Source organism: Ptiloglossa arizonensis, chromosome 8 (genome assembly GCF_051014685.1).
Source record: "Ptiloglossa arizonensis isolate GNS036 chromosome 8, iyPtiAriz1_principal, whole genome shotgun sequence".
In the NCBI taxonomy this organism is placed as follows: Eukaryota; Metazoa; Arthropoda; class Insecta; order Hymenoptera; family Colletidae; genus Ptiloglossa; species Ptiloglossa arizonensis.
In genome coordinates this window covers 20889408-20915745 of record NC_135055.1, presented here as the reverse complement: position 1 = coordinate 20915745, position 26338 = coordinate 20889408, and the positions used below count along the sequence as shown (strand labels likewise).

Genomic DNA, 26338 nt, shown 5'->3' with positions numbered 1-26338 from the left:
AATTAACGAATAATTTACAGAGCCGACGCGCGAAACGTTTCGAATTCGACGAACTCGCGGATCCGTGAGGTTGAGTACCGTGACGGGGAACACACAACACGGTTCCGCGTCGTCGATCGTTCGGCCGTTTCGCGATACTCGCGCGAGTGTTCAAGTTCGCGCGTTTTTTTCTCGTCAAGGTCGCTCGTTCGCCGAACGACCGATGTTTCCAGGCTGTACGGTTCCGGGATCGATTATTCATTTTCCACTGATCGACCGCGATGAAAACGGTATCGAGGGGACGGGCCCGTCCTAGTTCCCGTTGATCTCGATCGTCGTCACCGAGTTCGCCTGGTGTTCCTCCTCCGTCGCGTACGAGGACGGCGACACGGTGAAGCTCCCCAGACCGCTCTCCACCAGGCTCATCAGACTGTTCTGACGCGCCTGGTTCAGCTTCTCAGCCCGAGCTTTCTCGTCCGCGATTTTCTTCTCGCTGGCCACGGTGTTCGTCGGCTCGGCCCCGGTGTTCTTCGTGTTCTCCTTGACGAACTGCTCGAATTTCGAGAGCTGTCTCTCGGTGACACCCAACGCGATCTCGTTCCTCAGGGTCGGTCCACCGTGCTTGGTCACGGTGGGTTTGTACGTCTTGACCTTCGAGTGACCTTGGATGATCAGGTACATCGGGCCACGGATAGGCTTGGCAGGTTGCTTGTAATGAGAGAAAATCGGATCCGTGGTCAAACTGGGTACAGTGGTCACCTGGGGGGTGGAGGTCGTCGACGATGGATGCGGAGTCGTCCACGAGCTCTCGTCCTTCTCGTCGACGAGTACCGCACCGAGAGGAGAATGACCGTTTCGTTCCGGGTCCTGTATATCGGCCTCGGTGGCCGAGGATTCCGTCGGGGTGGCTGTCGGCAGGAACGGTGTGGGGGTGGTGATCAACGTGGTCATGTCCGGTACACGGGTCCGATGATGATCGAGGATGTGCTCCTCGACTCCCATCGCGGTCATGGACGTGGACGCGGGAGGATTGGTGAACGCGGCGACGAAGTCCTGCATCTGTGGGGGTCGGTGAGACTGATCGAGGGCCATCGGGGCGACCATGTGATTCGTGATGGGCTTCATGGGCGGAGCGTGCATGTGAGCCATCGGCGGGAACACGGGCATGGAGCCCGGTAGACGGAAACCGACGTTGGGACGCATACTTCCGAGGAAATGCATCATCGCGTGATTGGGTCTAGATTGCATGTGCATCATGGATTGGAGGGGGGCTTGAGGTGCCCCGAACGCGTGGAGAGAGCCAACAGGGTAACGAGACAACGGTGGCATCGACGTAGCTTGAGAGACTGGGTGCTGGTGATGAGTGGGAATCATCCTGTTGGGCGAGACTATCGACGATTGGGGTAGCTGAGGCTCCTCTTGGAATATCGGAGAACCGGTCACAGAGTTCCTCACGGATTGCGGTTGAACTTTCGACGTCTTCTCGACCGACATCTCCGTCCCCGTTGTCAAGTTTTCGAGGACGATCGGTAGCTCCGAAGCACCGGAGCTCGGAGAGGTGAGGTTCTTCTCGGAGTAGTTCGCTGGCATCACCACGGCCACGGGTCCCTTCTTGGCCTTGTGAGTCTCGATCTCGAGATTCGCGGGCGAGTTCGCGACCACTATGTGCATCTTCTCCGAGGACTGGCCCGGTTCCTCGTCGTTCTGATCGGAGGAGTTCGCGTTGACCCGGACGACGTTCACGCTCGGGTGTTTGTCAACCGAGACGGCCTCCTTCTGGCCCACGACCACCTCCTCGTTCTCGTTGCTGTCGCCGTCCACGATGATGTTTGCGTTCTGTTCGACCACCACCTCGTGGTTCGAGGAGGCAGCCACGTGGTGATCGATCTCGTACTGATCGCGGGAGTAATCCGGTGTGCGCCAGGTGGATTGACTCGCGTCGGACGTGGTGGGTGTCGACACGGGACCGTTACCACCTGGCCAACCGCCAGAGAGCGTCTGGGTGGATTGATAAATCAGGTTGGACTTCTCGAAGGAGACCGAGGGACTGGTGACGGATTCGTAGCGCGATTTGGTGGGTTGCACCGACGAGGGAACGTAACTCTTTATCGTCTCCACTTGGGAGATCATGACACCTTTACCGGGAGACTTGGACGAGTTCTGAGACTTCGTCGGGGATTGCGGCGGCGGAGGATGTTGGTTGTAATTCTTCGATGGTACCGCGTAGAACTGAGAGTCCTGGAGCACTGGTCCCTCTTCCGTTTGAGTGCTGAACTGTTGAGTGGGTTCGGCGAAACTGACGATCTTGTCCTTCTGGACCAACGGCGGGGGTAACATCATCGTGTAGGGCTTCGTTTTTTGATTGTAGTAAGGGCTCGGGTAGTAGCTGGCTGGCACCGACTGTATCCTGTTCTGGTTTCTGTAGTCGATCGGTCCGTTGCGGAAATTCGTGGTCCTCACGACCTTCGGTGGTTCGGCACCCGTGCTACCGGTGAACTCGTTCCTGTAAGAGACATCCTGGTTCGATCTGGTGAACTTCGGTCCGTCCACGAACTTGAGGAACTGTTCCGGGATCTTCGGGCTGGTCTTCTTCGCGGTGACACCCAACACCAGAATGTCTCGTTTGGCGGACGGCTCGGTGGTGTGGGAATCCAACCAGTACTGAACCCTGTCGAGTACCGGGGGTACGTAGTCAAAGGTCGGGTTGTTCTTCAAGGGATCTCCTCGGCCTAGGGGCGTCCATTCGTCGTAGTCCATTCGGGGCGAGAACACTCGCGGTTTGGTCTCTCCTTGGCCTGAGAACAGAAAGATTTTCGGTTCACGATTGTTCAAAGAGGGAGAAAAGCAGTGTTTCGAAAAATACTTTGAACAAAGTCCCGAGTCTGGAGATACCTTCGAGACACACCTCGTACTCGGAATAGTACGGGACAGGTTCGAGACGATCCGTACCGTCGAATCTCGAACGCGAATAAATAGACAATACCTGGAATAGTGGCGCGTGTCGCGAGTGATTAATCGACTCGAGTTTTATTATTCGTTTCCTTCGATTACCGGACTAGCGGCTCGATTGATTTATTACGGACGTATTGCCAACGTCGCGATACCCAGATGACCATAAATTCATCGAACGTGTCCCGCGTATTCGCGCGGCGATGCTCGCTAGAATGTGAAAACGGACGAGCGGCTACTCGCTGCGACGAGCTATAAATATTCACTCGCGATTTCTTGAGGTTTCGATTCGTTTTCGCAACCGAACTCTCGTTCGATCTTGCGTTGCAGCCGCGTTCAAAGTATTTCAAAGAGAGAAACGCCATAACCGAAACGCGTTTGGTACACCGGAACACCATTTTAGTTTCCACGTTGCGCCATTGTTGCGACACGCACGAGTTCGACACTTTCCAGCAATGTTTAACGCGTATTTCGCGAAACTTTTAAACGAACCACCGTGAACGTAGCTCCCGCGCGGAGTCTAAACTCGATCGAAATAACAATCGAAAGGGTAGTTCGCACGTAAGAAACGATCGCTCGTGCACCAGCTAGTTGTAAAATGTGAAATTAAAACTTGAAATGAAATAAGTTTTTCATTCCCCCTCGTCAATTTTTATATTCCTACTGTTATCGCGAACATTCAATCGCCGAGGAGGGCTGAAATTTTTAGCGACACCGTTCCGAATACACTCTCCTCCAAAAGTATTAGGACACCTGCGACTTTCGCGAAAAACGTAATTATCGATTCACCACTTTCGTATTAGCGGCCAGTTGACCCAATTTATAGCATTTCATTCGTCGAAAGTGTACATTGTTCGAATACACAAAGGTCCGAACGATTTCGTTGAAATCTAGACGATTATTCTTCGCGATAATGTGTTCAGCTCGCTTTATTTGACATTAATGTCCCAAAACTTTCATAGGGGAGTGTACGAGAAACGAGTCCTGAGTGACGAACTCGGTAATAATTATTTAAGATTGTTCTTTCTAACAATCTCTCGAACACACTTTATTTTCCGTAAATGCTTCCGATACTTTCAAATTGGAGTGTTCGCGAAGACCAAAACGAGTCCTGAGTGACAAACTCGGTAATAATTTTTCAAGATTGATCTTTCTAATAATTTGTCAAGCACACTTTATTTCCATAAATGCTTCCGATACTTTCAAATTGGAGTGTTCGCAAAGACCAAAACGAATCCTGAGTGACAAACTCGATAATAATTATTCAAGATTGTTCTTTCTAACAATCTCTCGAACACACTTTATTTTCCGTAAATGCTTCCGATACTTTCAAATTGGAGTGTTCGCGAAGACCAAAACGAGTCCTGAGTGACGAACTCGGTAATAATTATTCAAGATTGTTCTTTCTAATAATTTCTCAAGCACACTTTATTTTCCATAAATGCTTCCGATACTTTCAAATTGGAGTGTTCGCGAAGACCAAAACGAGTCCTGAGTGACAAACTCGGTAATAATTATTCAAGATTGTTCTTTCCAATAATTTCTCGAGCACACTTTATTTTCCATAAATGCTTCCGATACTTTCAAATTGGAGTGTTCGCGAAGACCAAAACGAGTCCTGAGTGACGAACTCGGTAATAATTATTCAAGATTGTTCTTTCTAATAATTTGTCAAGCACACTTTATTTCCATAAATGCTTCCGATACTTTCAAATTGGAGTGTTCGCAAAGACCAAAACGAGTCCTGAGTGACGAACTCGGTAATAATTATTCAAGATTGTTCTTTCTAATAATTTGTCAAGCACACTTTATTTCCATAAATGCTTCCGATACTTTCAAAGTGGAGTGCTCGCGAAGAGCAAAGCGAGTTGTCACGATACACATAATCCAGTCGGATTGCGAAGCGTGAAACGATTCCCTAACAGCCTCGGTCGAGTATTACGAAACGGAGAGACGGCCGTGTCGTGGCAAGAGAAACGTGTTGGAAAAATTGATCAGAGCCACGATGGTGAGCCGAGTGTTTTCGCTCGATGGGGAAAAATTGATATCGATTATGACATGATTTCTCTCGACGATCGAACGTAACGCATTTTGCCGCGTTTTATTCCTCGGCCGTGCTCGGCGCGCGCATTAACGATACTCGTCAGCCACGAGTATGGTACAGATAGTAGAAATAGAAACGTCAACCGACTCGATAATGCAGGAGAAAACGCGAGCTCTCGAGAGCCATTATCGGTAAGCTTCCACGCGGTATACGGAATGCAAGTATATACAGAGACACGCGGTTGTGTCTGGCGTCGAATCGACGCGTTTGCGTACACATCCTCCTCGAACCGCGAACGTCTTCGCGGATACTCTTCGGCTTCGCTTCGTCGTTGATTTATTTCTTCGTTTTACCGCAACCTTTCGAGTACCATCGTTCGTACGTACACAGACCGTAAGAAATTCGTTAAGAGCGATACAATGTCGCCGCAGGACGATAGATTGTAACCCGTAAGCGGAACAAAGGAAACTGATCGGTCCGCGTAATCGAATCCGCGAGTAAAAAGTTATCGAGAAACCCGACGTTTGTCAATTCTGTTAATTCTTTCTAAGGAATTTCCTTCGATCGATTCCCGCGACCGTTACGAGATTCGAATTCGAATTTTAAAGACCACGAAGAAAAATTCCGCGTCTCGCGAAGAAGATACTCGCCTGCGTAAAAGTACACGTTTCGAAGATGTCGCGTAGTAGGTACGAGTTTCAATTAATCCCGCGAGGTACGAGGACGTGAATGAAAAATTCGCCCGGAGACCGTCGGAAGATTTCGCGTCCCGCGAGTGGAAGAGAAAATTCTCCGTTCGGAGAGGAAAATTCGCATGGTGCATCGTCGTCGTCGTCGTCGTTGGTTTCTCTATTTTTTCCGCTCCCGGTTTCTCGTTACGAGCGTCACGAACCGTACGGATAAATGTTTCATCGGCATGTCGGTAGTGGGCCGGGGTTCACCTCGTGTCTCTGAATGTCCCACGGGGACGAAACGGCCCTGGAGGCGCCAGTACGCGAGTCGTGTCGCATAAATACACGTGTCATGCGCCGCGACGATACGCTCGCGTACAACCAAACCCACGGAAACGTACGCTCGCGTACATACGAAGTCGCGGAAATGTACACGCGGTGTATGTACACGATTACTGTACACGCTTTTCTCTCCTCTTCGTCCCTCTCCGTCTCTCTCTCTCCCCGGTTTCGCTTCTCGTCCCACTTGCGCACAATGCAACCGACTAGACGCCAGATCGTCCAAGTTCCGCGCGTATATTTCATCGCGACGCGTATCTCGCCTAACCGAGACCGAGACGACGTCGCGGTGATCGGTTCGCGATGGATTTTTACCGCGAGACCGCGAATCATCGAAGAGACTCGTCCTCGTCGATTATTCCGGTCCCCGGTCGCTTCTTTCCGACGAGACTCGCGGATACGAGGTAAGGTCCCGGTAATCCCGGATAGAAGCCGCCGCCCGGCGACGATCGCTCCGCACGAAAGCGAACGACGATACAACCGGTGGAGTCGTTTTCGAGGGAACTGCTCCATTCGTCGACGACCGAGCAAAGATTCATTAAGGTTAAGAGCTTCGCAGTTCGTGCCGTCGTCGAGACGGGGGGAACGAATTTCTGCCGCGTCCCGGATTTATTGTTACGAGTCTTGAACCACCGTTAAAGGGTACGTTGACGCCATCTTAATTACCGTGTTGAATATTTCTCCGCTTTTCTCGATTATTTCTCCATTCCCGCGCCCCTTCGTTCGCCACCCTTCACCGGGGACAATCGGAGGGGAAACGAGCCCCTGGCCGAACGGCCGGGCGTTCCAGGACTCCACGGTCTCGCTCATCCTTCGTTCGCGGGACAATAAAACGGAATCTTTCGACGAATTGCCGAGAATCCACGATTCTTGCGAGATACGCGACCCGAAACGTCGTCCATTGCAGCTCGACGATCACGGATACCGTCGAGCGAACCGTAAAAGATTGCAGTCGCTTTCTTTCGTACCTTTTCCTCTTTTTTTCCTCCGTAAGGCGAACTCGTCTCGCGACTTCTTTCGACAAACATTTTTAATATTCGGTAAAAACTGAGCGCGATACGCGTTCCAGAAGCGCCGTGGAAACGCGGAGCCAAGGCGCAAATAATACTGCGAAGCGAGCATATTGAAAGCAAAGTTCGGTGATGCGAGTGCACGCCCCGTTTTAAAAGCGTCGCGTTACTTTCTCGCGCTTTTATGTCCGGTTTATGCATCGTTATTTGAAAATGGACTAGCAACAACGAAACCTGTACTGTACAGAGCGCGCGTGCGCTCTGATTCGCGCGTTTGAACGGTTTCGAGGAACGATCGAGAGCGATCCGAAGCGGACCGATAAAATTACATTTCGTCGGGTTTTCGAGACGGATTTCTTCTTCGGTTCTTTCGTCGGGACGAACGATCAAAGTTAAACGAGTACGAAAAGTATCGCGAAAGCGACGATAATGTATTCTTCGGTCCCATCGATCGAGAGAAATTTATCAATTAGATCGATCGTACCGCATCCTGGACGAACGCCTCACTTTTCGAACGAACATTTTCTCGATAGACGCGCGTCACACGCGCGAGTACTCGAGTACTCGAGTGTCTCGTGTGTTTTAAAGTCGGATGCAACCTCTTCGAATCGGCGCGTAACTCTAGCGAATTAATCCCCTTCCGTTATCGACCTCAGAAAGCACTTAAACGCGCTCGGCAGGAATTAATCCGGCAATTGATACTCGATACGCGGGTACACGTGCGCGCGTGTACGTGTCCCGAACGCGGCACGGAACCAGCGCGAATAAAAGCGTTTTCCTACGGTCGCATGTGTATCGACACGCGTGAGTATTCTTTTAGCACCGAGCTGGCTGACCTACTGACCCGGCACACACGCTCAAAGCACACGCACGTGAGCGCGTGAGTACACAAAAATTTCTCGACGATAGGGATACATTTTTAACGAAATATCGCGCCGACAGCCCGAAAAACTTGCGCCGACGATAATCGTCCGATCGGCTCCGCCGCTTCGAAACGAACGGGACACTTTACGGGACGAGTCCAGTCGGCGGTCGAGTTTGTCTTTGAATTAGCTTTTCCAAACTTCAACCGAGTACTCGAAATTTATCCGTTACGGGACCCGTATATTTTTTTACGAAACGTCACGTGGTAATTTAAAATATTTCCATTGCTTTACCAATATTGTATCACGTTACGATATCATAATATCGTATCGTACGAGAATTCAAAGACTTCCATAGATGATTCGACGATTCGAAACGAACGAGACACTTTACGGGACGAGTCGAGTCGACTGTCTTTGAATTAACTTTTTCAAACTTGAACCGAGTATAAATTTCTCCATTTATAGGACCCGTATATTTTTTACGAAACATCACGTGGTAATTTAAAATATTTCCATTAATTTACCAATATTGTATCACGTTACGATATCATAATATCGTATCGTACGAGAATTCAAAGACTACCATAGATGATTCGACGATTCGAAACGTACAATTTACGAGACGAACGAAAATCTCTCGACGATTGGGGTACATTTTTACGTTACGAGATATTGCGCGACAGATCGAGAAACGTTCGACCGACTTCGACGAAACGAACGGGACACTTTACGGAATACACGACGAATCGATTCGTCGGCCAAGTGTACCTTTTGATTAGGTTTTCCACGCGCGGCGACGAGGCGAGCACAATTTTAACGCTCGGTATTCGCTCGTAACGCTTAATACGCGCGGAGCAGTTGGCTTCGAGATTTCGCGGTCGCGCCAGTTCGAAGCATTTTCCGCAGCTTCCTGCAGTACGACGATCGAAGTATCCGCAAAGCCTGTCGCAAAGCCAGCCGCCGACGAGAGCTCTCGCCGTGGAGGCGCGAACTCGGATATTTCATCGGCTACGTAATCCAACGCGCGAGGAATCCAGCTTCCGACATCCTCGAAACGATCCACGATAGTTCCTCGTTTACCAATCGAAAATCGATACCATTCGTAATCGTTTATCGAGGGTGGAGAATGTTTTCTCCATCGATTCGACCGACACGAATTTTAATTTCAATTCGAGTGTACATCATCGAGGAAAAAGATTAACTGACAATTTTGCGGTATATTGTGAATGTTCGAATATATTGGCAAAAAAATTCCCATCGTTGAAACCATTTGCAAGTGTAATCCAGTTCGAATGGTCTCTTCGAGAGTTCTCGAGGAATATTGCAGACTCGATTTAAAACTCTACACGTAATACTTTTCATCGGGGTTAGCCGACCTCGAATCCTTAAGATAATTCTGATCCTCGAGCGAGGGATCAACGTGCCTCGATTCTCGCTAATTTCCGCGCACGGGGTGAGCTTCCCTTCTTCGAGAATAGAAATATCAACGTCTCTGAAAGTCAGCGAAAATCGGTACGAGGATAATTGGTAACGGTGACTCGAAATAAGAAACTCACCGGTTTTGTTCTCAAAGGTGGACGAGACGCTTTGACAAGACGAACAGCACACGAGCCCCGCCAAGAGTAGCCACCTACACAGATCCGCCGGTCTTCTCCGTGTCATCTGAAACAGTAAATATTCAAAGTTAATCGCTTGAGATTTTCCAGCTCCGAGACGCAATTAACTTTCTACCGGCGGGCAGTCCGACTGGAATCCAGTTTAGGATTCGTAATTCCCTCGTACGATGATAAGCGAGGGTAGACAATAAAAACTCGAGATTCTCTCGAGCTTTGGTTGCTCGTGTTCAAATCTTGTTCCACGGTTGGTAAAATCGGTTTTTCTTTCGATGGGAGGAAGCTCGTCCATCTCGGAGGAGATCAGTGGGATTACTCTCAACGTTTCACGAAGCGACTCGCGTATAGTGTTCGGCCGTGTCCGCGTTGTCGGCGTACGGCGAGGATCCCGAATAATTCCAGACGGGTCGTGACCTATCCGAACCGAGCCACGAATCGCGTTCCCACGATCTGGACATCCGCGACGGCGCATCCTTTTTTTCGAGAGCGTCGAGAAATCGTTCCGTTCGGCCGATACCTTTCATCGGCGATCACCCGAGATACAGCCGATAACGAGGGAACGCGACCGAACGGACCGAACCGAGAAAGTGGGAGGATCGTTCGAGAAAATCGCTACGGGCGGATGTTGACTCAGGTTGGGACACAGGATCTACGAACGATCTATATCCCCGTCGGTTGATGCGTCTGTTCTTCTATGAGTGATCCAAAGTCGACGAAACAATCGAAGAAACGATTCGAACCGAACCGAGAAACTTCGATCGAGGAAATTCCTACGTTGACTCAGCTTGGGAGGTCGAGTCTACGAACTCTCCATTTCCTCGGTGCAATTATTCTTTGGCGATTGCTACGACGAAAATAGTTCAATAGAGGCGAACTCGATCGCCATCGAATGGACCTAACCGAGAAATATCGAGAAAATTGCTACGGGACGTTGAGACGTGAAATCACCCACGAAAGGTCTACATCTTCGTCGGTTGTATTTATTAGAATTATTTCTCGATAACCGTACGATCGAAAATTAACGAAAAATTGGGAGGATCGATCGAGAAGATTGCTACGGGATGTGAAATTGTCCACGAACGTTCTGTATCCTCGTCGTTTGTACTTATCGGAATTGTATCTCGGTAACGGTGCGATTCGAATCCGACGAAAATGTCCAAGAACGCGTATTCGAGTATTTGAGCAGATAGTGCGTCGACGAGCACACGGTGAAACTATCCGAGCGATTACAAGGCCAAAGCGAATCGTCGGTCGAGCGAGCGAGCGAGCGATCTCACTCTCGCTAACCATGAAAATCGTACATCCGTTATTCCGATATACGAACGACCGCGAAACGAGAGTTTACCTATGTACCGGATATCGATCCAACTCACAGATAAGTGGCAGGACTAATTAGTGCTGTCGTAGCAATGCCGGTTATCGCGGAAATTATCCGCGTGTACGGTCGCACGAGTCACCGGGGGACTTGTCAACGGAGATAGAGAGATGTTAATAGATTATCGAGTTCGAACGTTTCGTAAATCGCGGTACGATCGGAGACTTAACGAGGGTCCCGCGAAACCGCACGGAACGTTATTTATGCGCGAAACCTCTTAATTGCGAGTTTACACGCCAGGTAACCCGCGCCGCGTAGGAAGAAACGCTTACCAAGAAATTAGAAATTCTTTCGCCGTTCGATCGCGTTTTACCGCCGTAGTTATTAATAAATTCCAGGAAAGGGGACCGGCCAGGTGGGCCACGAAGATGTTCGAAATTCTCAGACGCGCGAATGTCGTCCGTAAATTCGAATCCAAAATCGTCGAACGACGGCAATACTTTCACCCGGGACACGTGCGAATCACTTTGCCAACGCGCAAGGGTCACGTTCACGGATCGCCTTCGGTACGCGCGAGCACGCTTCTGCAGATTTCTATTTACCGATAAGAGACTCGTAAACGTGGATTAGGAATCGCTCGAAATCATCGAGCGAACCTACTCGAGCAGTTGCGCTCTCGCGAACGGAGTACGAGGAACACTTTGGAATCGAAAACTTTGGAAAAAGGTTGCTACGCTTGAGAAAGATATCCACAGCAACGATCGAAACGGCGTAGAGTGTACAGAAATTTTCAAAGCCGAGAACTGTAAGTTACAGCGATTCGAAACAGACCACCGAGGCGGAGAGCATCCGGATATTGAAATTCTCGATCCAAAGAAATTGATGAAAAATATTGAAACAATTTTCAAGAGATAGAAATTTTTCAAGACATTCTACGGGAATAAAAGGTGGTTGGGTTACGTTTGTAGGCATTGTGGAACACGAGCTGCACCCACCAACGTGCCATCTAATTTAGACTCATCTGTATAAACTACAGTTACCTATGGTACAGTACGGAGCAACGATGGAAATTAATTCCAGTCGTCTTGGAATGTTTTTTTTTTTTTTTTTTCACGAATAACGAATAACTTTCTATCCGGTATTCCCCGATGTCGGGCCCTTGGCCGCGGAAGCTTCGTCCGATTTTGAATTTTCCACTAAACGAGTCAAAGAATCGAAAACTTTTACGTTCTTTCGAATCGTCTCCCGATCGACGAGTCGACGAACTTTCTACGGTGCTTCGAGTCGTCGAACGAAGACCAGTCGATGGCGTTCGATCCGGCAAAGGGATCGAAAATTTCTAAATTCTTCTTCCGATAAGACCGATCGTGGAACTTTTCGAGCCTTTGATACCGTTCGGAAGATTTCGAACGCTTCGAAAACGTTCGAGAGTGGGTCGAACGGGGTGATGTTCGTTCGCACGGGCTTCGAAAAGCCTGTTGGAAGTGGTTTCCATCGTATGTATTTGCACGTGGAATCGCGGCGTATCGAGAGACAGACACGTGGTAACGGTAGACGATGCTTCGGGCGCCGATCTCCTCTCTCTGGAGTAAGATTCCCAAAGAAAGAACGTGGTCGGCATGGACGAGCGAGCAAAGAATGCCGCCTTCTGCGAGGCCGCCTCCAGATTCACCGAGATACGACCTTGAAGCCCCGAACCCGACGCGACGAGGAACCGTCCATCTTGAAATTTCCCGAGAGTAAAGTACGACGAACCGGCTGAAACCGTTCGGTGAAAATAAGTTTCCAAAATTCCGCGCAACTCGAAGCGTATCGCCGCTGGAGCTGAACCGCGACTGGAATCGATAAACGGAGAAACGCTAGGCGTCGAGACGCGCGTGTTCGGGCGTACGTCGACTACACACGTGTCCGGCTTGGGAAATGCAAATCGAGGCTGCTGGATTTTCCGAAACGATCTTATCGCGTTTCGTTCACTCGATACTCACCGAGCGAAACGTCCGAAGAATTTTTATCATTTATTCCGTCTACGTTACAATGATACGGAGTGAAAAAATTAGAAAGTATTGACTCAGCCCACTTTCGTAATTACACAGCGTATATATATATATATGTATATATATATTATCTAAATAAATCCGCGAGGAGGTAGAATCCAGAGGTACGCGTTTTCTTCCCGGTACACACGGAATTCACGAAACGGTTTCTTCGTTTCGTAACGTCGATTCGTTCTTATTCCACGTTTACCGAGCTCACGGATCGGAGATACGCGAGTCGAATGATCGAATATTGCTAATCTTCGTAAAAGCTTCGCGAGCAAATACCTCCTCGCGGACGGACAGGAGAACGTTCGAGGGAAAATACGATGGCGGGCGTTGGACCGTCTCGGATACGAAACTCGCTCGTTGCTTTCGTAAGAGTCGCGCTCGGAAATTTATGTCAATTTCCAGCAACACCCTCCTCCTCCTCGACCCTCCGCTCCCTTAAATATTTCTTGCCTTCTTCGCGGAGTCGTATTTCTACTTAACTATAATTTATGGACGCGCGAGCTAGAACGCCCGGGGGATATAGGAGGAAAACAGGAAGACCGGAGAAAGTAGAGGCGAAGATCGCCGCGAGATTCGCCGAGACGAGAGAATCGGCCGCAACGAACGTTCATCGGCAATTACTGCATCCCAAAGGTTACGGAACCGGGACGTTCGCGTATAATCGTTCGCTGCGTCCCGACGCGACAAATATTTTTATCGCGTACCGCGTTACAAGATCGGGACAAGGCGAAGCGAGAGGTCGGTACACGTTTCGCAAATTGGCGCTGGTTCCTCGGCCGGCGTGGATACGTGGACGAGAATTCGGCACGGTCTATTAACGAGCGTGTAAATACGAAATACGAGCGACGAACGACGTCGAAAACGACGGGATCGGAAACAATCGTTGAACGACCTAACGATTCTCCGACGTTAACCAGACCGTGGATTCGATGCATTTATCACCGCTACGAGCGTAAAAGAATACGCTAAACCTGCCCAGAATATATTCCACTTGCGAGAAATGATACGTTATGTTATTATACCCACTCGAAGGAATATATTCCGCATTGTTTCTCAAATTTGCACGCACAACGAACGCATCGAATTTACGGTTCGTTGATAGCCAAGAGATCGATGCGACGTTGTATATTGAAATAAAAAGAAAATTATATCGTAGCGGTTATTGTTAGCAGCGTTTGGCACTATCTTCGCGCGTTGCTCGTGTAATCGGGAGAATTTCAATTTGAAGAGTCAATAATGGAGCACTTTTTATCGTCCGTTTCGAGCGACTGCGCGCAAAGTCGAAGGGATCGAACGCGAACGATGAGAATTTTGAACAGATTTTTCTTTTTAATTTTCCACTCTCGGCGAACCGAGTTGGTTCGTTCCGGTTCGTTGCGTGAATTCTTTCGAATTTTGCACTCTCGGTGGACCGAGAATCCGCTCGATCTGGTCCGCGGCACCGTGGTCGGTGGCAAACGGTAAGCAACGCAATTTTTCACCTCTCGGCTCGCACTCGTGACTTCGCAGTGCCCTGTCTGCTCACAGCGAATCATTATGGGAACGAGTCTCTCGACTCACCGTGTATTATTCACGGTGCCAATCGATGAGAAGAAACGAGGTTGCAACAAAAAGCGACGAACGAACTTGCGCGCGAGACGAACGTATCTCTTCTTCCCGAGCGGGCCACGCACCGATATATAATTACCGTTTACATCGTTAGAAAGTTATTGTCGACGTGCTCGCTCGCTCGCTCGTAGCATCTCTCCCGAATCGCTTGTTCTCGATCGTTTCGCTTCGAATCGATCTCGACGTCGACGAACCGAGGACTGTCGACCGATGTTTATGCATTCGCGCTCGGAAACGGAACGGTGAACATGTCGGCTCGTTAACCGACCGAGCACGTGCTTCCTCGTGGCTAATAAACCATTAACTTTGCTCGAGAATCGTTTCATCGGTGCTGCGTACAAAGTTCCCGAATTCGCAGAACGTTCGCGGAACGAGCAACGCCCGCAGTGCTGCGACTTGCTCTTTCGACTCGAGAAATCGAACGGAATACGAAAACAATTACCGCGATTCGATTCTCGCCTAGTCATCGACGCGTTCGGAGAACCTACATCCGCAACGAACGTTTGCAGTATACCGAACAAGTAGATCGTGATCTTCGAAAAAGTACTCGCAGACGTCCTGTACACGTACCCGAGGAAGTAACACTCGAGGATGAAATTGGTAACAATAGACCACCGAAGAGAATCGCAGAGACTCGATTCTACGTATTCGTCGCGATAGATACCAGTATCCATCGTCCACTTTCGAACAACTTCGCAAAGAGCCTAGAATCGAAGCTGGTCCATCCCTATCGGGAAACACGAACGCTCGCGGCGCGAGTTGTCGCGATCGAGTTCGATCGATACAACGTGGAAGTAAACGACCGAATTGGAAAATCACGGTACCCCCGAAAACGAGCCGAGAACCGAGATCTGTGGCTCGCTTCGAACGAAAGCGGAAGCAGCGGCGCGATCGGCGTCCCGACGAATCGAAATTAAGGTCGGTCGAATTTACGGTTCCGTACGCGCGAGACGCCTTACGTAACCTCATCTCGGTCGCGAGATACGAGAAAATACACCGTATACGGGAACCGGGGCGCTTCGATCCGCCGATCGAAGAAAGAATCGCGCGCGGTTCCAGACGCGCCACCGATTCACGGGTGGCTGAAAAATACGCCCGGGCTGGCTCCTCCACCGTGGGGCCCGAAAGCACGAAATTGGGGGAATCGTTTCCGCCAATTAGTCCCGTCGGGTGGCTCTCGTCGGGCGATAAAAACGTGAAAAACGTGGGAACCGAGGGATCTGGAAAGACTACGCCTCGGGTAACAGGTATTTCGTCGAAGCGCGTCCGATCGGTAAAACGTCGCTATCGAGGGTATATAATATAGGCAGGATTGAGCGAACTTTTTTATTCCGTAGATGGAAGGGGAAGGGAGGGGCAGGAGCAGCGGGGAGGGGACGGACCGAGCCAAGACGAAAACCGGAGCGGGAAGAAACGCGCGGCGCGAACGGCCCTGAGATCGAGGTTGGATCGCGAGACAGCGTGGCCCCATGGTTTCACTTTATCTCTCTCCAGCGAGACCACACAAGGTTATCGTGCGCGCGAGCGCGCGAGCGCACTCGCGCGAGCGAGACCGGCCGAACCGACCGCCGAGCGTGTAAACGCGTACGGCAAAATCTCCGCGGACTCACCAGATCCAGACTACGCCGATGGGAATTAACGATCGGACTGTTAACCCGTCCGGCTTATGCCACGAGGTTTCCGGGAAACGAAACACTCCGCTCGTATCGAACGAAAGTGGTCTCCTCTCTCGGGTATCCTTCGATGCGCTGACCGATCGCCAATTATCGAGGTTAATAGCCGAGACGAAGAAGTTTTGCGCGTAACGCCTCGGACCGTGTCGTTCCCCGACGCGACGATCGTCTCCTCGCTGTCGATTCGATTTTCCAATCGTTCTCCTCAACATTCTTTTCCTTTTCTTCACGCGTTCTCGACAGGATCGCGTCGCAACGCTCGATTTTCCAATCGTTTCTCTCCAAGTTTTTCTACTTTTTTTTAAATATTCTCTCCGACTTGTTTCTTCCTCCGTGCGTTCACGCAGCGATCTCGTCGATTCTCGAATTTTTCTTCCATTCGTTCCGCAACAATTTTTTTCCACCCCATTCGCGGTGATATTTCACACGCGTCGAGATCGAATTCGCGAACGATTCTCGCGTACACTCGCGTATCGTCGCTGGTGGAAATTTCGAGTCGGAATAGACCGCGTCGAAACAGCTGTTCATCGAAAGGAGAAACCTTTAACGAGTCATCGGCGAACAGGGCCGCGGGGGGACCATTGGCCCCAAAAACGAAACCGGCCTATATTAGCTAAGAAGGCGTATTACGTATGCAGGCCGCTCGGTCTCGCCGCGCAGCGCCGCTCCTCGTCTCTCGCGTGCGATGAAATTTTCATCGGTGGTCTCCCCGGGCCTTACGGGATATATACGCTCATGCGAAACCGTACCGATACGCAGTCCCACGAATCTTCGTCGGCGGGGCCAACGACGCGGCATAGCGCGAGCAATAAAAGCCCGCAAAAGCGAGAAAAAGTAGTCGGTCCGCAGGCCGCGGGGACTCGGGGCCCGTCAAGACGTCGAGATAAGCCCGACAGTTCGATCCGAGAAATCGATTCTCGGCTTGTCATTACTTAACGTAACAGCGATTGCGCTTGTAACGCGCCAACGGAAAAATACGATCGAATTAACGACGTGTACACGCTCGACGGAACCCACGATCGATGCTGCTCGAACGTTTTGCATATTTTTTTTTTCTCCTCTTTCTCTCGTTCCTTCGCAAGCCTCGTTTACTTAGCTTCCAGAAGTATTTTTCGACGATAGACAAAAAAAAAAAAATGTACAAAAATCGGAAGATTCTTCTTTCTTGTCTCCGTGTGAATTTTATCCGGTTCTTGTTACCATTATCGAGTAGACCGAATTGATGAACACTGGGCAAAGATACGGACTCCTTTCTTAACTTTTGAATCGTTTTGTATCTTTCGTCTCTCGTTAGCATTGTACACGGTCGAAAATGTGTCTTGCGAATATTGTCCGGTACGGGTGAAGAAACGATCGTTCACACTTTACCGATTGTTCAAAGATTCTCGATACCTCCGGTTCCTCCGCGCGGTGTTCCACCGCATCGAGAGAAAACGGACACCGTGTATACGACAAATAGGAGAACACCGGGCAAAGAAGAGGTATCGGTTCGGTTTCGAGCGTAACCTCGTGGATGTCGCGCGAACGTTCGACCGTAAAACGAAACTAGGAAGAGTCAGTCGCGCGATTGTACTATTCGCGTCGAAGGAGATGTAGAAACCGGGGAAGAGCATACTTTCTCGATCGGGCCGGGGACTCGTACGCATGAATTTCGAACGATTACGCAACACGCTCGTCGTTGCACGCGTTAACGAGGGCTCGTAGCCGGTGCTCGCTAATTTCGAGTCGATCGACGAGCTTCGTCGTGCTAAAAAGTTCCGAGAATAACTTAACGCGCCTAAAATAAGAGAGTATAGCGATTTCCTACGGTTCGCGAGGATTTCCTGTACACACTTCTGTCGGAATCGTGTCCCGAATAGGGGTCACACGATTTACATGTGTTCGCTTCTTACATCGACGCGAATTTCTCCGGTTCTTTTCTAGGTGGTCTTTCATCCGATCGGAGAAATGACGAAAGTTATGGGCTCCCGTGAACGGCATCAATCCCATGAAATAAATTACAGACCGACGTGGACAGAGATACGCCGCGTTAAGAAGGCCCGTGTCGCCACGTTTCGCGTTCTCTCGCTCCCTCGTCCCGCGTGTACGCTCGTTCGCGAATTATTCCCTCGAATCTCCTCGCTACCCCGGTTTCGATTTAGAAAGAAACCAAATTTCTTACGTCTCTACCGCGAGACGTCCGCGCGAAAAGTTGGCCGAGGTTTCTAAAGAGATTCGACTTTCATAAATATTTATCGAAATAAATACGACAGATGCTCCCGGGACACGGGATGATTAATAGTTCACGGTACGCGTACGTTGCGGCACGCGCGTTCAATCCTGTGCCCGCGAGAAAAACATTTCCCTCGTTTTTTCTACCCGGTTTCCATCGCTCGATTCCATCCACGATTCGGTGTATCGTTCCGTTTCGTGGATCATTATGCGCGACCACCCGCGTCGCGCCGCGCGAACGCGCTTCGAAAACTCGGTGGAGCCGATGCGCGCGCGTGTGTACGCCCCGCTAGGTCAACAGAGACTACGATTCCGGTCCACGGTAAACTCCGACGATTTCACGTTTTTGCCAAGATAAATCTCGCGAGACGACCTGCGTCCGTAACGATTCGTCGCAGAAATGATTGCGGATCTACGAGCGTAAACGCGCGTATCTCGCCGCGTCGCGAACGATGTAGCCGATTCATCGTTAGACCGTTACTCGTAACAGCGTGGAAATTGAAAAAAAAAAATAGAAGAAAAAAGAACCAGGAGAGAACGAAAAAAAAAAAAAATCCAAAGCTTCGCGAGACTCGGTCGAATCGATATTCGAGGATCTTGCCAATCAGCGGGATTGCCGATAATTCCACGGCCCGATGTGTTCGCTCGCGTTTATTTCGAAACGTGTTCGATGCAATCCGCGCGAAACTTTCAATTTAATTCCACGCGGGGAGCTGCGGCCACTGTGACGCGATACACTCCGTTTGATTTCCATTTACAATTTTCCCTCGCGTTTGATCGCACATCCAGGATAATTGAACGCCGCGTAATACCCAGCCGGTATCGTTTGATGGCTCGTTAGAGCGATAATAGATTACCATTAGCCCCGTGAGCAATTAATCGGTTTCTACGAGAGAGCTCTACAAATTCTTCCCACCACCTGGAACGCGATTACCACCGTGAGTTTTCGCCTCTTAATAAACGGTTATGGGAACTGGCCACGATCCCGTGTCGCGCGAGTACGTTAATTCGCATTTAATTCGCGCGTACACGTGTATACGTCGCTCCTGCCGCGTTATCGCTACCTACCCCGCTTTCCTCTTCGCCATCTTCCTTAAAAGTGTCCCGAAATGGAATTCGTTCGCTTTGGAACTCGACAAGAGGATCCAAGTAAATACAGGAGCTCTCGTCCGCACCTATTGTAGCAGTTTCGATTACAGAAAAATATATTACGAAATCGCGAGACACGAACGGTCGCTAGATACGTTATAACGGTGATGAGCGCTAATCGTGGAGAACGTCTCGCGACGAAGATTATTAGACTATCCTTTTTTTTTACTTTTCAGCGTTAGAACTTACAGCTTCCGTACACACTGTATTTCGTCCCGACTCGCTCGTAGCGCCAACGGAAATCGATCGATGCACCCGATGACCTCTTGACCGGATATTTACCGATTCTCGTAAAACGTACGAGTCCCTCGAGCGAACCGCGTATATATCGCGTGTCCTCGATAATTGCTTCGCGGGTACGAGCTCGCTAATTGCTCCGCCGAAGGGCGCCACAAGACGAACGGTTCCCACAGAAATGGGAAATACGAATGGAAACGTCGCCACGACCCCCGTTCGGACAACGTAGACTCTAGAATTCGTTAAGAGCTCGTTCGCCGTGGATAAAGTGCACACGATGCAGCGAGGAAACAACGTTCGAGCGTTTTTCATACGAGAACGTTCTTACGTTCGATTACGAGCACGGTCTTTGGTTCGAAAGTGTCCCGAATGCACGGAACTCGTGCTTTTAACAACGAGAGGACCGAGCTCGAGGATCGTAGCTTTAATAACGGGTCGAAATAGATCCAAGGATCGCACCAAGATACATCCATATCGATTGTTTGCGTAATTAATTTTCGACGCGTGTGATGAAATTTCTCATCCGTTGCAATCGAAGAAAATACAACAGTTGTTCGTTTGAGATTTTTTTGTCAGAAACCCTTCGCACCGTACACTATCGTATCTTTTCGTTTCGGGGTTCGTTTGTTTTATCGAGCAGTCGATTTTTTTTCTCCGTTCTATCCACCGTTCGAAACACGGCAAAGTTTCGTTTGAATAAACATTTATAACAACAAAACCAACTAGTCCAATAATTGGAATTGGAGTTCTAGCGTAGAATCTAACCGAACGAACGAGTCTCGAGATATTTACCACGACGATCGAACTTTTCTATCCAAAGAACTCCCAACTCCGGCGATAAAATGATCACTATTGTAAACGTAAAATGTCGAATGGCAATGCTTGCCGTAATACAATGTCGGAATCATCGTCGTTACGATATTTAGAATGTCGTTCAGGCAGCAAACTCAACCGGAGAGAACACACGGAAAGAGGAAGAAAGCAGGTCGTACTAAGATTCAAAGATGTACACTGGCTACTCGGTGGAAGATTAAAATCATCATTGTAGAACAAAATCCTCTTCTACGAAGCAGTTATAAGGCTTATATGGACCAATGGTACGGAACCATGTGGATAATACCGGCTTCCTACGGAGAACTTCTATTTATCGCAAATGCGATCTAAGAACGAAGCAGCGATGCACTTGTGCAGCTTCTCCAACAACAGAATAATCGGAGACTCGAAAGACTCTGGTCAATCGAGCTCGTAGGAGAAGTCTCTTCCGATTGGCCCTGAAACATCTAATTCTGATTTCTAGTATCGGATCGCTGCGTAAAAAATTTTGCAATTCCGCTTCGTGGCGGAGAAGAAGCACGACGCAACTTCCACACGAACGAGAAACTGTAGTAAACAATTATGGAAAATACACGGGTTGGACAGAACACAGCGAACGGAACTTACGAGGCGATCTAACATAAATGATAAAATAATAATAATATTGTTACGCGACTAATCGTAGAATAAATGGTTGCGTCTATGGTTCGTATTAACCGACAAACTGGCGAGGAAAAAGCTTAGAATCCGTGGAACGGTTGAAAACGATGGCTCGAAGAAGAAGAAAGGAAAGAAAAAAAATAAAAGAAAGAAAAACAACTCGCGAAAACGCGATAAAACATTCGTACGACGCTCGGTTCCCCCGCAAGTCGTGTTTTCGCGGCTTGTTGGATCCGGCGCAATTCCGTTCCGCGGCGGAGAAAAACCGTGAACGTACGCGACGAAAAATCGGGCTCACCTCGCGGCCGAAACCATCGGCCGTAAAGCGTCGAGTGTTTTCTCTACGTTCTCTCGTGGCGATTTCAACGTCAACCGGGATCGAGTCGATCAACCCGAGCAACGCTTTGGAATTTTCTTCTTGCCCGGCGATACATTAAATTTCTCTCCGGTCCCCCGTAAGAAAAAAAAAAAAGTCCAACGGGATGCAAATCCCGAGGATCGCCGAAAGAAGGTTACCGATATCGACGATCCTCCTCGCCGTAAATATTCCGACGAACGACGCTCCTCCACCGCGCGAATAAAAATAACTCATATTTCACGCGTTGTTTTCTCGACCCTCGTCGCCACCGGGTACTTTGAGGTATAATAATTCGTTGCACCGCGATACGAAAATGGATAAAATATTATAGGCAGAGCACGTTTCTACGTATGGCGCGAAGAAAGTGTAACAGAATGTGTTGCGAGTTGCTTATAAAATATACAGCGTGTCGGAAAAATTCAAACACACGGTCGAGTTCTCGGGCACCGATGGAGCGAGACATCTACGGCCAAGAGTTTGCGAAATGCACGCCCGAGTCGACCCGATTTCGATATCGAAACCAGCGTTTCGATCCTCCTTGTCGGCGACCGTTTCGAAACGTTATAATTGAAAAAAATGATAAAACAGTAGTACGTTTCTATGTACAGCGCGAAGAAAGTGTAACAGAATGTGTTGCGAGGTACTCGTAAGATATATAGTGTGTCGGAGAAATTGAAACGTCGATGGAGTAACAAACGTTTGTCAAAGAGGGTGGAAAACGTTGCGCGAAACATCCGCTCGAGCCCGACCAATGCCGGAACGAGCGATCTCTTCGATCCTGTTTGTCAGGGCACTCTTCGAAGTGCGGTAACTCGTTGGTTCGCGATACGAAAATTATAAAATATAAAACGAGTACGTTTCTACGCACAGCGCGAAGAAAGTGTAACAGAATGTGTTACTTGTAAAATATATACAGCGTGTCGGAAAAATTCAAACGCGAAGTTCGTACATCGATGGAGTAACGAAGAACGTTCTCAAGAAAAAAATCCACCCGACCGAAAGTAGCGATTCCCCTCGTTCCGGATTTCGGAACAATTTTCACGCGCGCAAACCTGTCGCGGATACCAAACGAAGTATTTAACCGGAGCGCGAGTTCCGATCGTCTCGTTCGCGCAAAGAAAAAGGTAAACGCGAGCGCGACAACGGGACAAGAGTGTCCTTCCTCTCCGCTGAACTTCCCTTTGGATTTATGATTGCTGTTCGGTGCAAAGGGACCATGCTCGTTTCCTGGTTGTAAAGGGAGATATATGAACCTTATGGGATACCGTACATTAAACCGGGAACGGTCCGTGTCTCTGTGCATGCACGTATTACGCACCCACGTCACCGAGAGGGCACAAACTTATCTCGACTGCAACTCGATGGTGCTATTATGCACCGAAACGACATTTTCGAGAACGAAACGACATTTTCGAGAACGAACCGACCCGATTTCCGTCAAACCGTTCGCGACGTATTCGAATGCCCCGTAAGAAACGAAAAGTGTACGATTTTAAACAAATTATCAACGATCAATTGTTCCACGAATCTCGAAACCCTGGACCAAAAATTAACACAGAGAAGTCTCTGACGGGGAGATAAGAAGAGAAATGAATTTTTCCGAACATATTCTACTCGGAGCTGCTCAGATTTGTGAAAATGAGCCCGCCCGGGGAAGAGAGAACGAGCTACTCCCTGCGATAAATGTTTCAAACGTCGTCGAAGATCAATCCACGGATCGATCGGTACGATACACCGTGGAAATCGGTACGAATTCCCCGCAAGGAAGACGCGCAGCGGTTTTCCGCAGGCAGCCGAAGAGAGACGAAAGTTTGGCACTCTTCCTGAATGCCGATGAAACAGATGCAATTTCGTGCGCGCGAAGAGTCGGGGCGGATTGGATACAAGGAGGGTATTGCGGAATACGGTGGGGGAAAAAAGGTGGCGACCCAGTTCGAATAGTTTCTATATGTGTTATCCACGAACGTCGTTTAGGCTGATCCACATGAAAGAGCTGATTTTAGTAAAAGCTGTGCCAAGTCGATGTCGCGGTTTGTGTCGCGAGTCGTGCCGCTCGTCATAAAAGAAACTTTTCCGCATTGTGAAAAGTCCCGACGCGTTTCAATTCCCGGACCGACGCGACATTTTCTCGCCGACGAGGAGGAGAGGATCCGCGGGACAAACTCGAGCGATAAGCCGTCGTGTACAGAGGGAAATATAATAATCGCTGTCGGAATTTTCTTCCTTTTTTTCTCTCTTTTCTTTTTTTTCTTTTATTTCGTCCCGAGAAAGTTCGTCGAGACGACACTTTCGTCGAGGAACGAGCTAAAATCGCGACTCGAGCCGCGTACGCGATCGATGAATCGGGAAACCGTGCCGTGTCTGCTTTTGCAAATTTCTGCCCCCCTCTCGCCCATCCTGCCCCCCGATCGAGTCAAACCAGCGGCGAGTGCACGCGTCGGTGCGATTAATGCCAATCAAGAGGCGATTTCGCGTTCGGAATTCGAGATCGCGTTAACGCGAGAAATCAATAGGCCCCGCAAACCGAGCCGATTAAAGATGCACGAGCGAACGAAACAGCCGCAAAATCGTGAAACGTTCGCGCGAGGCCTTTACGATCCGAATGCCCGATTAACAGAATTCCACAACGGGGCTACCACTCCATTCCGCATTCGCGACGCGTTACCGAAATTTCCAACGCGATCTTTCGAGGGAACCGTCGTCGTTGGCCACGAGACGTTCAACGTTTTTCGAAACGTGGCTCTGGTTCTTTTAATAGAACCGTTCCACTCGGTATTTGGTCGATGTTTGAATAAAGAAACCACCGAGAGACGCGCAAGAAACGTCAATGTCCGTTCGGGGTTGAAACGTTGGAAATAAGCAGAGATCACGGGGATCTCTCGAGCGTGACCCTACATCCGCAAACACGAGCGGAACATCGAGATAAACGACAAAAACTTTTCGTAGAGACACTTGAGAAACAATTACAACCGATTAAGTGCTCGAAAATACGAACAATTCGAACAGATACGGGTATCGCGATTATCCCTGCAAATACGAGCGCAGCGTCGAGATTAACAACAAAATCCATTTACCGTCTAACCGAGGGAAGGACGTTCGCAACCAATTAAAGTACGAACAATTTAACTAACAAGATCGCGGAGTTGCTTTGCGAGAGCAGGTAGAACATCGAGATTAACGACTAAAGGCTTTTACCGGTACGAATATAATCGGGGAAAAGATGTTTGTAATGTACGAATAATTGAAATAAAATATACCAAGGTAGAGGACGTTTGATCAGGTATCTGAAATCGTTTTGATGGAAACAGACGTAGCGAGCTTAACTATCTCTGTAGAACGCAGTCGAGGTACCGGAATAACGAGGAAAGCGCGTTAAATCGTTTACCGGTGACACGTTGGAAGAAAGGTACGAAAGGTACGAAAAACCTACACGGGTTCCAGCGACACGGCACAAGTAACCTTTACCGCGAGTGCCCGAACAGTTCCGCGTGTCGCGGGTACCTCTTGTTAATGGTACGCATTAGTGTGAACTCATTTTCGCTGGTGAAAAAATATGTTCGCGGCGGCACGGTCCCTGTATCCGGTGTCGCAGCCGTCGGTGAGAGGCGGTTTTGCGAAAAAATAACATTACGCGCGTTCGTTCCGCACGTTACGTACGCGTACGGAACGATATTCGCGCACTCGAGCGACGAATATAAAAATCCGAAAGCCAGCAGGGGATCGTTCGTTGCGCGCATCGTTTAAATCCGTTGAACAGTTCGTAAGCGTAGACCCGACAGCTTTCTTTCGGATCTCCGGTCGCTCGCGAAATCGGGAAAGAGAGTCTCGAATGTTTCGATGCTCGAAAGATACTCGAAAGTAAGGTAAACGTCCCGATCGACACATTTTTTCCCCCGGTACGGACACGCTTTGGAACGATAACGAAAAATTCCATCCGCGTAGCACGGGACGAGATGTAGGAACGATGTGTTACTTTTTTTTCTTCTTTTCATAAAATTAATGGTTTATTTCGTATCGAAAGTCACGGAGAACGGGCCACCGATATACGAGTGTTCGATTATACGTGAACGTTGCGTCGACGCGCTCGACTATGATGGAAAACTTTTCGAGAACTCGATCACCGAGATCACCGTGTCAATCCCACGCTCGGAACTTTGCACTCTTCTTTCTGGCCAGCGAATAACGAGTAACCGGTATCGATAAATCTAAAACCGTGGAACAAAGAATACAATCTCTACCAAAATGGTCGAACAATCTTCGAAATAAATCGCAACGACCCGGTCGGAGCCACGATGGAAAAACTTTTTAACGAGGGGAGGAGACGGGTCGGCACTCATTTTTCTCGATCTCGTCTCCGCCGCTTTGTTACCCGTCGATCGTTTTTCCTACGCAAATCACTCGCGCGATCGATACCTTCGGCGCACCGAGTACAAACCAGAGTTCCATCTTTTGTTTTACAACTTTCACCCGAAGCCATCGCGGACTCCGTATCCGCTAGGACGCTCAGTATTTAAAAATTGAGAAGAAGAATCCAGAAGAAAGAAATAAAAATAAACTAAAATAACTCACCGTGATCCGTGCGATCCTTTCCCTCGCGATGTCCGATCCTGTTTTCCTTTCGCAACGTTCGACTTCTAGCGACGCGTCCTAGACCGTGAGCAGCGACGTGTTTTCGTCCACGAGCATAGTGTTTCCTCTTCTGTTGTCACCTTCAGCTTCTGTGTTGTCGTCGGTACGGAGCTTGGTTCAACGACGCAGCGTAGAAGGGCTGGCGGTGGGGGAGATACAGGGAGAAAAG

At 49.1% G+C, this 26338-nt stretch overlaps 1 protein-coding gene across 1 annotated transcript; it reads right to left on the bottom strand.

Moving 5' to 3' along the window:
• Positions 1-282: 282 nt before the first annotated feature.
• On the bottom strand, positions 283-26338 carry LOC143150006 (uncharacterized). The gene is made up of 3 exons (XM_076317982.1): positions 26110-26338; positions 9415-9520; positions 283-2774 (listed from the first exon to the last, which is right to left on the bottom strand). Exons 2-3 carry the CDS (start codon positions 9518-9520, stop codon positions 292-294), a joined length of 2589 nt encoding a protein of 862 aa, XP_076174097.1. The 5' UTR covers positions 26110-26338; the 3' UTR covers positions 283-291.

What these genes read in the sequence shown, in the direction of transcription:
- LOC143150006 (XM_076317982.1), bottom strand. Translation starts at nt 9,520, where the DNA reads ATGACACGGAGAAGACCGGCGGATCTGTGTAGGTGGCTACTCTTGGCG. An exon ending in CACCTTTGAGAACAAAACCG is followed by an intron (nt 2,775 to 9,414) that starts GTGAGTTTCTTA and finishes TTCTGTTCTCAG; the next exon opens with GCCAAGGAGAGACCAAACCG.